Below are 14,931 nucleotides of genomic sequence, written 5' to 3' on the forward strand. Positions count from 1 at the left end.
ACAGACCAAAATGTAATTCCTTTTTTACTATAAATCTTGATAGCAGTCTCATTGGCGATAATTTTTCCAAGTAGGGAGTGTAATCAAGCTTGAAATCATGATTGTGCCTTGAGACTGCAATGGCAATATGTACAGTGAAAAGGAGTTATATTTTGGTTTGTTCTCACACAAAACCAATTGGATCACTTCAGAAGACTTTGATTAAACCACTGAAGTCATATGGATTGCTTTTATGATACCTTTATGTATGGACCAACAGAGCTGAGATATTCTTCTAAAAATCTTTGTTTGTGTTCTGCAGAAGAAAGAAAGTCATACACATCTGGGATGGCATGAGGGTGAGTAAATAAAAAGATAGTTCACCCAAAAATGAAAATTATCCCTTTAAGTATGTTCAACTGGAACGTCCGTTGGCAATGCATTGGCTAAACGTTTTTGTCTGCATTCTCATGCTTGCATAAAAGTTTCTGGCCTTAATTGGCATGCTGTGCTTTAGCTGTTAGACAAATTACATAGTAAAACCTTTCTGGAAAGGTTGCATATTTAAATATATCCTCCTCTATAATTATACACATGCTTTTTGTCATTTTTTCATGTCCTACACTGTTTTTGAGCATCCCACCATGAGCATTGTGTTTTTAAGATGAGGTGTCATGTAAAAAAATGGTCCAACTTTTTAACATGCGTGTCAAAACCCCTGCAATCTGTTCCGTTCCATCTAAGCTCCATCTAGATGTTTTGGAATGCAATAACTCATATTATAAACACCCCCTAAGAAACACATCTGGTCAGGGTCTTGTGAACTCCAAATCAGCCTAATTATATAGGGCTTCCTTAAGACACATGAGTCGACTAGTCGTTCAGACAACCCACTGACTAGTAGCTTTTGAAAATATGTAGTTTTGCACGTCCTTCTGATGAGATTGAAGCACACAATGTGTCTGGACCTCTGGCCCACATTCAATAGAAATCTAATGGCAAATGAAAACGACATTTCTATTTACCTGTCTCTGTGCCTTTATATAAAGAAGCACTGATTCATAGATTATATATCCACAAACCCTTGTAAACAAGAAAATGAAAAGACAGTGACAAGAGGGTTTCTGTGTACTCTCTGTGGTGGCATTTGAGCTGGAGAGGTTCAGACAGATGAGGTGAAGAGGTTTAAGGGAAATAAATACCATCTATTTATTGTAATGCACCACATGCGATACTCAGAGACAGCCACCTTCGGTGGTTGTTGATAATAAATGCCAGCTTTCTGTGGATCTGTTTGCATGTGTATGTATGTGGCATGTCATGTATTTTGGTGATGTTGCCAAATATCATCTCTGTCAACTGAAGTTTCTTACTGATCAACACTTTTGTTTTGTACTGTCAGTTTAAAACGGGTCTTTTTCAGGCCAAGGCCCTCTTGGTGAATAGAGAGAACAGGAACCCCATACTGTATTTCTGTTTAACACATACTTTCTTTTTTTACAAAAAGTACTTTGAGATCCAGCAATAATTGGCAGTTCAGCTGCAGTCCATCTGCAGACCCCCTAGTGGGCTTTGACCTCCTGTTGAAAACCCCCCTGCTTTAAATGTTAGTCAGAATAGTCAAAGATTGGAAATCACACCTCATGACACATGGAGAGTCTCTTCTCGCCCATATTTTAGTGTCTCTTAACTCCAGTCCTGAAACTGCAGTCAGAACGATTTGTTCCCTCACAAAACTAACACAGCTAACTGAATTAATGAAGTGCCAGCATCAGGTGATTCATTGCGGCATTGGAACAAAATGTTTCAATGGAACAGAAGGTTGGATTTAAGATCCACTGCTCTGTCTAATAGCATCACAACCACTCGCAGCAGTGCTCAGAAAGAGAACATCAGCAATTTCACAAGAGAAATGAAGATAAGAGTGAGGTGTAGGACAGTTCACAACTGGTTTTGCATCAGGATCCAGATTTAAAATTGGACATCAGGTGGTGGAAAAACTGTACCACAGTACCAAAACTGTGTATTACAAAACTGTTAACTTATAAAAGTAAATAAATAAAAAAAATTACCTTTAAAATCACACATTGAAATGAATTTATATTTCCATGGACTGTATAATGGGCTAAAATAGCCTGAAAGTAGACTGAACAGAAAAATTGACAGTTTGTAAATGCATAAACAACAGCAAAAATGTAATTGACGAGCATAACACACATAATAAACACTGGTTCAAATATTGTATTAGTATTAGCCATATTACCAAGTGATGGATTAATTTATGCAAAAATATTTTGAATTTGATTGGATGCACAACTTTTGATATCAACAACATAATACATGGAAAGCATTTTCTCCTGCTTTTTAAAACTCAAGCCTATTTATATTGCTATCCACGATTTGTATACGGTTAGTTGTGTTTTATTTTTTCATTTAGCACTGTTTTTTTCTTTCATGTTGTCTATGACCCTATTAGATTCTGAACAGATCTGCCAGTTTACCAAATGTACCAGTGTGGAAACACTGGCATTGAAGGCTCAAACTCACTGCATATGATAATGCGACTGCTGCATTTAGAATAGTAAAGTTGCAGGTTCAATGTATTTTTTTCCTGGCAAAGACCACATAGAGTATTTTGGTTACATTTTAAAGTGTGTTGAACAAAGCTTCACAGTATGATTTAACTAATCTAAGTTGTTAAATTTAAAAAAGTGTACCATCTCAATCAAATATTTATAATGAACAGAAGCCCTCACGGATAGGGAGGATCTCTTGGATTTTATAAAGTGCTCACAGGATTTTCAGTGTATTGCTGATAATCCCAGTTGATATCCCATTCAATCCTTAGCATGCCTTGATGTATCTTTTATACAGTAGCTTTAAACTGCACTTTTTATGTGATGTAAGATTTTGGGGTTTAAAAAAATAATAATAAAAAACTCGGTAGCTTTAGTGTTTTGTTGAACCTTTAAAGATCTTTAATCTTGCAAGATTTTAGCTGCATTCTTATTAAGGTCTTGAGTAGATTCCTTTGAGTGTATACTGTAGATTTTACCCAATAAAAATAATAATAAAAAAACGGACAATACTTGTAAATTCTGAAGAACGGTGATATAGCTACTTATAGTAAAGCAGTCAGATTTTGTGCTGTAGTTGTAAAGGCCAGCCTCAGGAACTTATTGCTTTCTTTAGGTGACCCAATTGGAAATACCAAACAGATCCTAACTTCCAGAAATAGTGAACATTTACATTTTTCCCTCGATTTATTTATCTTAAGTTTGATTGTTTAGAAGAGTAGCACACCTCTTCTCAATAGTCCATATGATTTGAGGTATTATTCATGTCACAATTCAAAGCACAAACGGTGTGGGACAAGTTAAGATCCGAAGTCAATTCAAATCCTTAAGAATGAGCAAAAGTAACTGGGATGCTTACCTTGAAGAGTATGTCTTTGAATTTTCATTTGTATTTATTTGTATATGTGTTTCAGACATGGTTCGCCGTTGGTGTACATTGGAAGGTGGGTTTCTCAGTTACTATGACAACAAGAAGATTGCCACACCCATTGGCCGGGTTGACATCAGTGATGTGGTGAGCCTGGCCATCAACAACACAGAGAACATCACAGATACAGGGTGCCTATCTTTTTCTCTCATGCCCTCTTGTAAAAGCAATAGTCCAACCATAAATTGAAATTGTCATCATTTACTCACCCGCATGTTGTTCCTACCCTGTATGACTGTCTTTCATATGTAGAATAGAAAAAAAGAGCCTTAAACATGACAAAAGAGTACCATGACTGTATCAGAAAAGTGGTCAGAAACAGAAAATGACAATTTTCATTTTTGAGTTAAGAAATCTAATAATGACCGTATGTTTTATCACCTTTGTGGGTTAGAAGCTTCAGATGGTTTCAGATGGTCAAATATAAACATGTAATCAAAAATACTTGAGGGGAAACTCACAGGATAACCTCTAACCTGATTAGCTTGACCCTCTGGGAAATGGTCACACTCTCCCTTTTTCCCCTCATTCTTTTGCTCTCACTGCTGTAACAAAAATATCCCCCATCCAAAAATATAGGCCACAAGTCAGAGCTGTTAAAGCCATTAAGAGGGTGACCTTTCTGCCTGGATTAATCACTGGTGTTCAGCTGTTTATTGTAAGCGCAAAAGACTAACAGAGATTAATCACCATCCTTTCAGTTTCACAGCTGTGAGCATGTGGGCATGTGTGTGTGTTTGTGTGCATTTGAGAGATTGTGTGTGTGCTAATTTTGCTTTTTCCACATCACCCTCAGGCCAGTGTTCACCTTTGAGTTGTACCTGCAGTCGCAGAAAGTGCTGGTGTTCGGAGCGGAGACCTCGGACACACACACAGATTGGACACGTGCCATCGCCAAGGTTACACACACGCACACTCTTAACACAAAAAATGTCTTAATAAAAGATTTATCACAACTTTTACCGTTGCCTGTCTTACCGTACGTGCACACTTTTTGTGTTCAAATATGAATGTTCCCGTTGCAGTGTTTACAAACTATACATGTGCGTGTCGACTCTTGAAGGTCATTTGATTGTGTCTTTGACCCTGTTGTTTCTGTGTGTGTCAGTGTTTTTCTTGTGCGAGTGGGTGTATGCTATTATTCCTTCAAACAATATCCATCTCAATTTCCTCTCATCTTACACACTCACACACACAGATTTCCATTTAAGTGAAGTGTGGAGGAGCCATTGTCTAGGCAGAAGTGTTCGCGTAACTATGAGAGGCTCGGCTTGGGAATGTTCAAAGGGTGTTTGTACTTCTCTCTGTGTATGCTGGTTTAATGTAATGCAACTCCAGGGTTAGCCGTAGTTTCTGTTTGCCAAAAAACACTAGAAACTTCTTCATGTGATCTGCACAAGCCTCTGACTTTTATACGTTCCCTCTCCTCTCACTGGCCTGGTTTATCTAATATTTTTTCTGTCTCTATCTTTCCAGTGTTTTGTCCCCGCAAGGGCAGATGCTCTGCTGAAGCAGGACAACAAGCTTATTGGCCAGCTGTACTATAAAGAGGGTCACGACCTTTATCACTGGCGAATGGGATGGTTTGCTCTGGTGGGTTCAGAACTGTACTTCAGCTCTGGAGATGAAGAGGAGGGAGTACTTCAACTGAAATGTCTTCAGGAGCTCAGTGAGGACACACACACACACACACACACACACACACACACACACATACACACATACAAAATAAAGATATTAAAGGAATAGTTCATCCTCAAATGAAAATTTTGCCATTCCAACCAGAGAATGTTTGAGCATCCCTTTTCAATACAAAAAAGTGGATAGTGATTTAAAATGCTAAACTCTTAAAAAAAATAAAATAAAAAAAATAAATAAAAATAAAAATAAAAAAACAATAAAAGCACTATAAAATTATCATAAAAAGACCATATAAAAGCCATATGATGGCTTTGTGTATTATTCACTGATAATCTTCCAGTCAGTCACATAGGAACTATTGGCTTTTGGTGTCAATGACATCTGCAGGGGCGTATTAATGCACAGGCTGAAGCCCAGGGGCCTCACACATAGCTTTTATATGGACTACTCTTAACAGTCCACTCTTTGAAAAAAGCTGCTCTGACATTTTGCCTAAGATATCCTTTTGTGTTTCATGGAAGCAAACAATAGACCTGCGTTAATGCATGTGATTCATTTAAAAGTTTTATGCATAACATTTTCATAATGATGATTAAAGCATTTATCGATTTGATGAAAAGACCTCTTTACCGTATATTTTGTACAAACAAACCCATACGGACCTGTGAAAAGGTGCATTCACACAACTCGCTGGAGTGCAGCATCAGCACCTCCCCAGCACTTTGTTGCACTTCCAACTTACCTGAAAATTTAGATAAAGCATCATTTACGTGCGGAGTGCCAGCGCTAAAACCAAAACAAGATGTTCTCTTCAAACGCTTTTTATGTGAAATTCAAAACGTGGCAAATCATGTGAATGCAACTTTACATTTGCTGTAGTCAAGTGGATTGCCACAACTAATATTGTAGAGAATGAGGGTTTAAGAGATAAAATGCTCAGTGCAATGAATACTTAATCTAGTTTTTCCAGTTAGTCAACCACCCACTTAGACTTTGTAAATGTGTAATGTTGTTTGAATTGCTACTATTTCCATGCATTTCTGTCTTTATATTGTGGAATACTACAGAATACTAGCTTTACTGTTACATATTGTATTGTTATCTTTTCTGAGAAGGAACTAAATGCATTTTGACATGAAAAGAAGAAAATATAGGGTCAAATTCAAGCACTTTTGAAATCCTATGATTAATTGCGATTAATTATGAAAAATCATGCGATTAATCACGATTAAATTTTTAATCGAATGACAGCACTACTTTTTATATTTTACTTTTTACTTTTTTTGTTGTTGTAAATTTCTAATTTATAACATTATTCTTGCTGTTATATTAACCTGGAAACTAGTGACCTCAGCTGTGGTGGGGTTTCTAATACAGCTGCTGAGGGAGTGACAGTAAATTTGGCATCTTCTCTCTTCCGACTGTTGTAATCCACTGCTCTCAATTTTCTTCCACTTGTGGAAACTCATGGAAATGTAAGAGCGGCTTTTTTCTTTTGCTGTTGGAGCAAATGGGTAAGCAAAAATAATATATGCTGTGGTCTCCCATTCACCGCTATAGAATTTTACCCTGCAGAAGTTTCCTTTCACGTTCCAAAACCCGGAAATGTAAAAAAAGTCTCTTAGGTGCACTCAGTATTTTTTTTTCCTCATTTCAAAAGTTTTACTTCTAAAGAAATGAATAGTAATATTGAAACGTGTATAAAATCATGAGCACTTACATGAGGTGAAGACAGTCATATCAGTAACCTTATAAAAGCTCTTTTAATCTACATGGGGCAGGGGCGCCCTCATGGGGGTAGCCATATTAGGATCACATGACCAGCTGAAGACTACTCAATCTCAGTAACTGCCGTGTTATTGGACACTTTCATTCATGGAGTAAATTAATCCTGGCTTACTGTGCATAGTGAACAGTGGCATTGGTAACTGAAAACTACTGTGTTTGAATGATGACGCTTTCAGGCCACTAGGTGTCACTGTAAGCCAATGTAAGTTACTTTGACATTCAACAAAAAATTACTGAGTGCACCTTCAAAACTTAGTTGTTGGGAAATTATGGCAAATAAATCTATGGGTATATCAGAATGGATATTTGTGTGTATATTCAACTCATGTATGTTCACACACACATTTACAATTATCTATTGAAAAAGATTGTTCATCTTCAATTTTTACAATGGATTACAGCAGTGATGTCTGCAATAAAGTGTCTCAGTAATAGTTTGCGACACCTTTAGCCTCGTGATAATTTTCTTAAAATCTCATCTAATACATTATCCCTTACTCTTCTGTGCCGCCTCTTCTGCGACCTGCTATTTCCTCATTGGCATTCCCAGTGTGCTAGTGTTTGACTTGGTTCCCACGTCTCTGAAAGACTCATCTGGTCACATGTCTCGCCAGTCTCTGAGGGAGACTGCAGTTGCCTGTGGCAATCATGTTTGGGCGAGGAGGTAGTTGACATGAGCTTGGCATCCATGGACCAGATTTGCAACATTTCCAATCAATTACGCTAGAATGAGGCAGGAAAAATCAATGAATTTCTTTTTTTCCTAATCTGTTCAAGGCCAAATAAGGGATAAAATCCAGTAAGCCAACATACTCAGGCCAGGATTAAGAGGGTGATGCCTCAACAGTTTGCAGAGCCTTGAAATGTAGCGTGGCACGCTAACGAAGCGTCTCCAGTGGTTTAAGATCTCTATAACGACAGAACATATGGGCCTCAAAGGGCTGGAACTCTGTGAAATTAGATTAGGACACAGACATAACCAGACCAGCAGTTCATGGCTTGGCCTAGCTCACCCGCTTTTTACAAAGAGGGGAGCAGTATCACATTCATTCGTTTAGCAATCGGAAAATGAAATGGGTGAAATGGATTCACACAATATATTTGGAGCACAAAGAGGCATTTGAGAGATGCTTTCTGTTAATAACATCCTAGATAGCAATATGCTAGCTGCTATTTATTGTTGTTGTGGATGACAGCACTGTCCTTGATCTTGAAACTTTGACGTCACTCTAGAAATCTGCAGAAAACATTTATAGGTAGCATAAAATGGCTTAATGAGCACAGTTTAAAGTTTATAGTTAAATCACAGCTGCAAAGAAACTTTCTCACTACTTTTAATCTGAAATTCTTTAATACATCTTCTTTTATATACAGTATTGAAACAATTCCTACTGTATATCAGTAAAAGAAGAAAAATCCTGATATTGGAGTTACTGAAATCACAATCCTAAACCCAGCACCACAAGGCTGTTTAGTTCACTTTTTTAATTCCTTAATAAAAAAGTTAATGTTTTTGGGAGGTTGAAAGGATGGAGGTTTGTGTTTGTTTTATCAAACAGTGATAGTGAATATTTGCTTCTTTTCAGTAATAGCTTTTAATAAAGCTTGTGTACCCAATAACGCTCCTTTAATAGTTTTTAACCTCACTTCCAATAACATTGCAAAACAAAATTTGAAAATAGCTAAAGTGCAGCAATTAAAGCAACATTTTTTTTTTTTTTTTACCACTTTAGTGCCCATGTTTCAGTTTATTTGAGCAAGAATAATAATAGAGCAATTTTGTTCTCAGTTGACATGTTTTGTTTTGTTTTTTTGTTTTTATTTCTAAGAAGGAATGAACAGGTGATTGAGTCTGTTAATTAAATCAATTCATTCATTTAATCAAACACAATACAAAGATTCAGAGAGTTTAGTTTTGTGTATAACAGTACTCTTTTAGTCATTGTTTTTGGGTCATTATTCTGCCACTTGAGGGAGAGGGACAGACAAAGGGAGAGAAACAAATTACAAAGATGTGTGAGAGAAAAATTTGTGTCAGAATTAATGTAAGAATCTGTGAGTATGTTTGTATGTAATTATGTTCATTGTGTACACGGGTTTGATGGGTATAGGGAAGCAACATTCTTAAACTCCTCTTGTACTGCTGTAGAAAATAATGACCAGCAACTCAACTTACTGTTCCACTTACTCCAGCTGGAAAATTTACAAAACACTAAAGCTCTCATCATTTGTTTCAGTCCATCTCTTTTTCTCTCCCATCTAAGCATCTAAGAGTAATTTCATCCTTATGTCAACATGAATGTTTTAAGGACAACTTCAGCAAAGGTTTTTTTTTTTTTTTTTCCAGCTGTGTCCACTCAAATGGAGGGTGATGAGAAAATTCAGGTCTTGCTGATGGTTGAGAGTGGAAGGTACAGTATATTTGACACCTTTAACCCTTCCGTGCAGTTGGCAATCAAGTAACACTGTAGCACTTAGCGGGTCAAATTGACCCGGCTTGTTAAATCTCAGTTCAGCAGTCACAATTTGCACAATTTCCCCTCAACAACTGTTTTATCATCAGTAACCAATCAATGTCAAATTTACAAATGTAAGTAAATTCTCCAAATATACCTGTGTGTGCGTGTGTGTTTGTGGGTGAAGTGGGTGTGTGTGGATCAAGTTTTGCTTCCATTTGTTTAAAACATTTTCCCATTTGTTTCCATTGACTTGCATTGTTTTTATATTGAGCTAATAATTGTGACAATTGATGTATGTATGCGTGTTTGTTTGCATGTGCGTGCTTTGGATGGGGGTGTGGTTGTGGGTGTGTTTTGGTACCCCACCACCTACACACACACACACACACACACACACACACACACACACACACACACACACACACACACTTCTATTGTTTTAAAACAATTCTAGTCTCTGATTTTATTTTGATAATGTTAAATACTGATAATTTAAATAAAATATTTACAACATCATTTATAAATGAAGTTTAAGAGCAAAAAGTTAAGTTGATATAAATTGGTTTTAAAAGTTTAAATGGGTCAAATTGACTCAGAACTGCATTCAAGGGTTAATGCAACAAAAATGGCTGTTGATATTAAGTTGTAATAAACATTATATCACTATGCTGCTGTAGAACCTGTTAGAGATCATCTGTGAATTATTTCTTAATTTGTAAGAGTGTGTGCTTTTTTTTACAGAACCGTTTACGTTCATGGCATAACCAAGCAGGATTTTGCGCTGTGGCACTCTGCCATCCAGTTGGCAGCGAGGACGGACGGTTTGGCTCTTGGTAACCAGCAAATGAAAAAAAATGATGTCCCTATCATTGTGGATAGCTGCATAGCTTTCGTCACCCAATGCGGTAATCAGTTTATATTCCATGCTTTTGAGGTCTAATCATTTATCTTTAATCCTAAATAAAAAGTGTATTTCATTTATTTTTTTCTTAAATAAATTTGAATATTTTAGCGGCACTGTTAAGTCATCAAAGAATAAAAATAAGCTTTTACCTTCATTAAGCAGAATGTTCAATAAATATTTGTGACACATTCAAAAATTCTCTGGAATTAAAATCTAGACTACCCTGAAAACCTGTGTATATTTTTACCCTTGACCTCCCCCTGCAGGTTTGTGTTGCAAGGGAATCTACCAGAAGAATGGTGATCCGGGGCGTGTGGCCCAGCTTTTGGAGGAGTTTACAAAGGATGCCCGGGTTGTTAAGCTGAGGGCACAAGACCACCGTCTAGAGGATGTCACAGACACACTCAAGAGCTTCCTGTCCCACAGTGAAGATGCCCTCTTGGCGAAAGAGCTGTACCCTTTCTGGATATCTGCTCTTGGTCAGTGATGCCAACCTAATGGCTCTATTTCTTTGACAAAGAACTTTGTCAGAAGCAGGCAGGCTTGAGAGGAGCGGGCATTTTCATTCTAGAGAATATTTTATTGGACCAAAAATGTGGATACGCCCCGGAGTGTAAGATGAGTCATGAATCATTTTTGGTCCATTTTCCTGGAACAAAAAGACCCTAAATTTTAAATGCGTATACAGTATCTGCTTAAAATTGCATATAGCGTATAAATGGCCTCAAAGCAAACAGACTTTGATTACAAAGCCCCAAACATCACAAGGGCTTGTCTACTACATTTTCTTGCTTTAATCTTGTGTTTTTGCGTAAAACGTAAACTATATTTTTTAAATAATTGTTATTTTTTTTATTATTTTTTTTTTTTGTCTAACGTTGATGATTTCAGACGAAGAGGATGAGAAGGTCAGAGTGCAGAAATATTCAGTCTACATCCAGAATTTACCCAAGGTCAACAGGTCAACCCTTGCTGCCTTATTGCAACATTTATATAGGTAATTTTACAACTACACAGTTTGCAATAACATCTGTCAAGCCAGTGTGTGACCATTTTCAATTTCTATTGTGATGTTCGAAGTCTGGTCAAAAAGCTCATGGTAAACATGGGTACTCCAAACTTTCACTTTTTTTTTTACAAAATGTGTTGTGTTGCAAGTAGGGCTGCAACTAACGATTATTTTGATAATCAACTAATCTAACGATTATTAGAAGGATTATTCGACTATTCGGGCAATTATTGCAACGATTAATCTTTAGCTCTTAACCAACTATTCAGCTTGTGCCCGACTTAAAAGGTTGTATTAAATGTGCTTATTAACAATAAAGAGGACAAAATCATCTTTTAAAAATACCTCTAAATGACATTCATTGAATTAAAGGAAAAAAATACTTTTTATTAAGTTTAATTCAGTAAAAAAATAAAATAAAATAAAAATCACTGCAAAAAATCTTACTGTAATCAAGTGTTTTTGTCTTGTTTTCTATTTAGAAATATATAAAAATCCTTAAAACAAGAAACATTTACCTGATAAACAACATATAATATATTTAGACTTGCTTTCAGAGAATGTATCTTGAATATAAGTGAATTTTGTATACAAGTGTATTTTTCACTTGTTTATTCTTCTGCCAGAACAGTAAAGTCAAAATATACTTATATTCAAGATATTTTCTCTGAAAGCAAGTCTACATATCTTATATGCTGCTTCAGGAAAATGTATCTTGTTTGAAGGATTTTTTGATATTTTAAAATATTTAAATATTTAATATATTCAACATTCTCAGACCACAATTATTTCTTCTGCTGTATAGCTCCTAAAGTAAATGTACTTTATTTTAAAGGCGTTTTAGATATTAATATAGGAAAACAAGCCAAAACAACAACAAATCAAAAAAGTGTTTTGTTGCAGTGTATATAATGGGCGAAGACTACCCTCTGTCACATCTTTAACTCTCAAAAAACAAACTCTCTCTCTCTTTTTTGTTTTTTTGGGGGGGGGGGGATTTTCTCCTTTTTTCTCCCCAATTTGGAATGCCCAATTCCCAATGCGCTCTAAGTCCTCGTGGTGGTGTAGTGACTCGATATGCAGTGCTCCTCTCGCCCGCGTGAGATCATCATTAGTTCATATCTGATCTCCTGTTACATTAAATTAGATCAAACGACTTATTCGGCAACGAATATTTTTGTCGACACATTTTTTATTGTCGACGTTGTCGACAACGTTGACTAGTCGTTTCAACCCTAGTTGCAAGTGTTCATTTTGTATCATTTCTGTAGGAATGCACTGTCACAATAAGGATGTTCACACATTAATGCATGTATATTATGTTGAAGATATGTGTTTGTATTTGTACAGGATCCAGAGTTGTTCACACATTAACCAGATGAGCACACAGAAGCTGGCATGTGTGTTCTCCTCATGTCTCTTTCAAACAGAGGGTCACATGGCTCAGGAGACTCGTGTGGTGGAGGATCTTATCAACAATTACATCCCGCTCTTCTCTGTAAGATACATGTGCCCTCTATGAGAATTCAAACCTAGCTGGTCTTTGTTGCTTCAATTCAGGTCCATGTTCATAATTGTCAGACTGCTCCAGATTTCAGTATACAAGAGCCAAAAAAACACTTTTACAGTGTTGTTTTTTCATTTCAAAGGTGTGTGTTGTTAATTAAGCAATATCACATGCATAATTGTGATGTTGTACTGAATATTAGCATGGCAGTGACTACTTACAGTGCTGGGTAACCCGGCCCACAGTGAAAACTCATTGGTCCAAAGTCCCAGTCCTTATAATTGTACATTAAACTTCAAATACATTCTGATTGGCTGTGATTGTGTCTTGTTAGGATACGTCGTAGTGTTTTATACTGTTATGTTTATGAATGTATAGTGAATCCTTCAATAGTATTCCCTTGTGAAACTGCTGTAGAATCTAATGCGAGAGATCGATCGATTTGTCCATTCTAATATTTAATGTGCTTTGTGAAAATGCATAACTGATGAACAGCATGCCTTTGTTGAACACCTCATTTGAAGAGGGATATAAAAAACTGCCAAACTGTGCCTGTTTACCCATTTCACAGTATATAACAAACTCCTCCTCTGTAGTGGTGAGAACAGTGAAAAGAATATCCATCTAACACTACAATGCTGAAAATGTGTGAAGCTGAGGACAGTCTTCATGTTGCACTTGGATGTGTACCTCTGTAATGGGATTTCCAGTGCTGTGCTGTGCTAATTCCCCCTCGGCTCTCTCATACATTCATAGGCCCCCTGGCTTCACACATACACACACTTGTACACATGGAGAGAGAGAGAGGAGAGAGTGTGTGAAACATGAAGTTTAGCATGACAAATAGCCAGAATCTAGAGCTGAAGATGGGAACTTCCTCTGAAATAATATGTAGCTTAAAACCATGGCATAAAGGTGTAAATTAAAGTTCAATATACACATTCACATTTGTTTGTTTTCTATGAATACATTCAAACAGAGCTTACTGCTAACTGGTTTGTCACACTGCCAAGTAAATATCTCAATTTGCCTTGAAAACAAATGTGATTTATTTTCCCACAGCCCTATAGCTCTTGTCCTCAAAAATATGTATTTCCTCCCCCAGGGAACATGCAGTTCTTATCAACTCAAATGCTATAGGTGAAGTGTGTAATTTCAGTTCCCTGTCTGTCACTCACTCGAAGTTGTGTCGATGTAGTGACACTAGGGGTCACACTTGAGAGCCCCAAACACCTATGCTTTTTGAAAAAAGGCCACTGGGAATTAGTGAGTGGAATTTGCATGCCACTTCCCCGGACATATATAAAAGGAGGTGGTATGCAACCACTCATTCAGATTTTCTCTTCGGAGCCGAGCGGTTGCATTCAGTGCACTGAATTCAATTCAAACTCAGTTCTCTTTACCATTCACCTAAAACTGCTGGATTTACGGCACATTTCAGCGGCTTCTCCCCCTCTGCACCCGTGGAGTGCAGAGAACACCCCTGGGCGCTTCGGCAGAGCAAAAGAGTATATTCTAAAAGAGTATATTTTTTTTCTAAAAGAGTGGCACACACAGAAACGTCTTTTTAAAGATGCCTTTCCGTTTGTGTGTTATTCCTGGTTGCGGTCGTTATCTCTCTGCTTCTGACGGCCACGATCGCTGTCTTACGTGTCTGGGCGCTGCCCACGTGGAGACATCGTTCGTGGATGGGTCTTATCCTCATTGCGAGAACATGACCATGGCAACGTTGTGGTCGTGGCTTGCATTCATAAGAAAGCAAGCCACCCCAGCGGCTCCCCGCCTCGGTCCTTCTACCTACGGGTATGAGGCTGTGCCGGTTAGCACTGGGGGCGATTTGGGGACCTCAATGGGAGCACCTCTGCAGGTAAACCCCCATGGACCTCCCATTCCCCAGCACACTCGCTTGCCCCGGTCAGGCTCTCGGATGAGACCGCCGGCTCGTCTCACGGCCAGTTCGACCTCTTATTCGGAGCCCGGGAAGATGATGAGTTATCGAGCACAGCATTGGAGAGCGGGCTTGTCCACTCTGATGGGAATGCCTCGGCTGGGCTCCCTCCTTCGGGTGTGGTCGCTCAGTCTCAGGCCGACGCGGAGATGACGGACATGCTTTCCGGGGCAGCCGCGAGCGTCGGGCTAG

General features: G+C 37.8%; 1 protein-coding gene across 1 annotated transcript in view; it reads left to right on the forward strand.

Moving 5' to 3' along the window:
* The window catches only part of LOC127448182 (arf-GAP with Rho-GAP domain, ANK repeat and PH domain-containing protein 2-like), a 106,904-nt gene that overhangs the window by 67,680 nt on the left and 24,293 nt on the right, over positions 1-14,931 (forward strand). Inside the window, exons 16-23 of the mRNA XM_051710530.1 lie at positions 3,470-3,614; positions 4,280-4,382; positions 4,960-5,152; positions 9,260-9,323; positions 10,113-10,276; positions 10,542-10,754; positions 11,167-11,272; positions 12,635-12,782. Of these exons, the coding sequence (XP_051566490.1) occupies positions 3,470-3,614; positions 4,280-4,382; positions 4,960-5,152; positions 9,260-9,323; positions 10,113-10,276; positions 10,542-10,754; positions 11,167-11,272; positions 12,635-12,782 (1,136 nt within the window). The remainder of the gene's footprint in view (positions 1-3,469; positions 3,615-4,279; positions 4,383-4,959; positions 5,153-9,259; positions 9,324-10,112; positions 10,277-10,541; positions 10,755-11,166; positions 11,273-12,634; positions 12,783-14,931) is intronic.

The sequence above is a fragment of the Myxocyprinus asiaticus genome, chromosome 1 (assembly GCF_019703515.2).
Source record: "Myxocyprinus asiaticus isolate MX2 ecotype Aquarium Trade chromosome 1, UBuf_Myxa_2, whole genome shotgun sequence".
NCBI lineage: Eukaryota > Metazoa > Chordata > Actinopteri > Cypriniformes > Catostomidae > Myxocyprinus > Myxocyprinus asiaticus.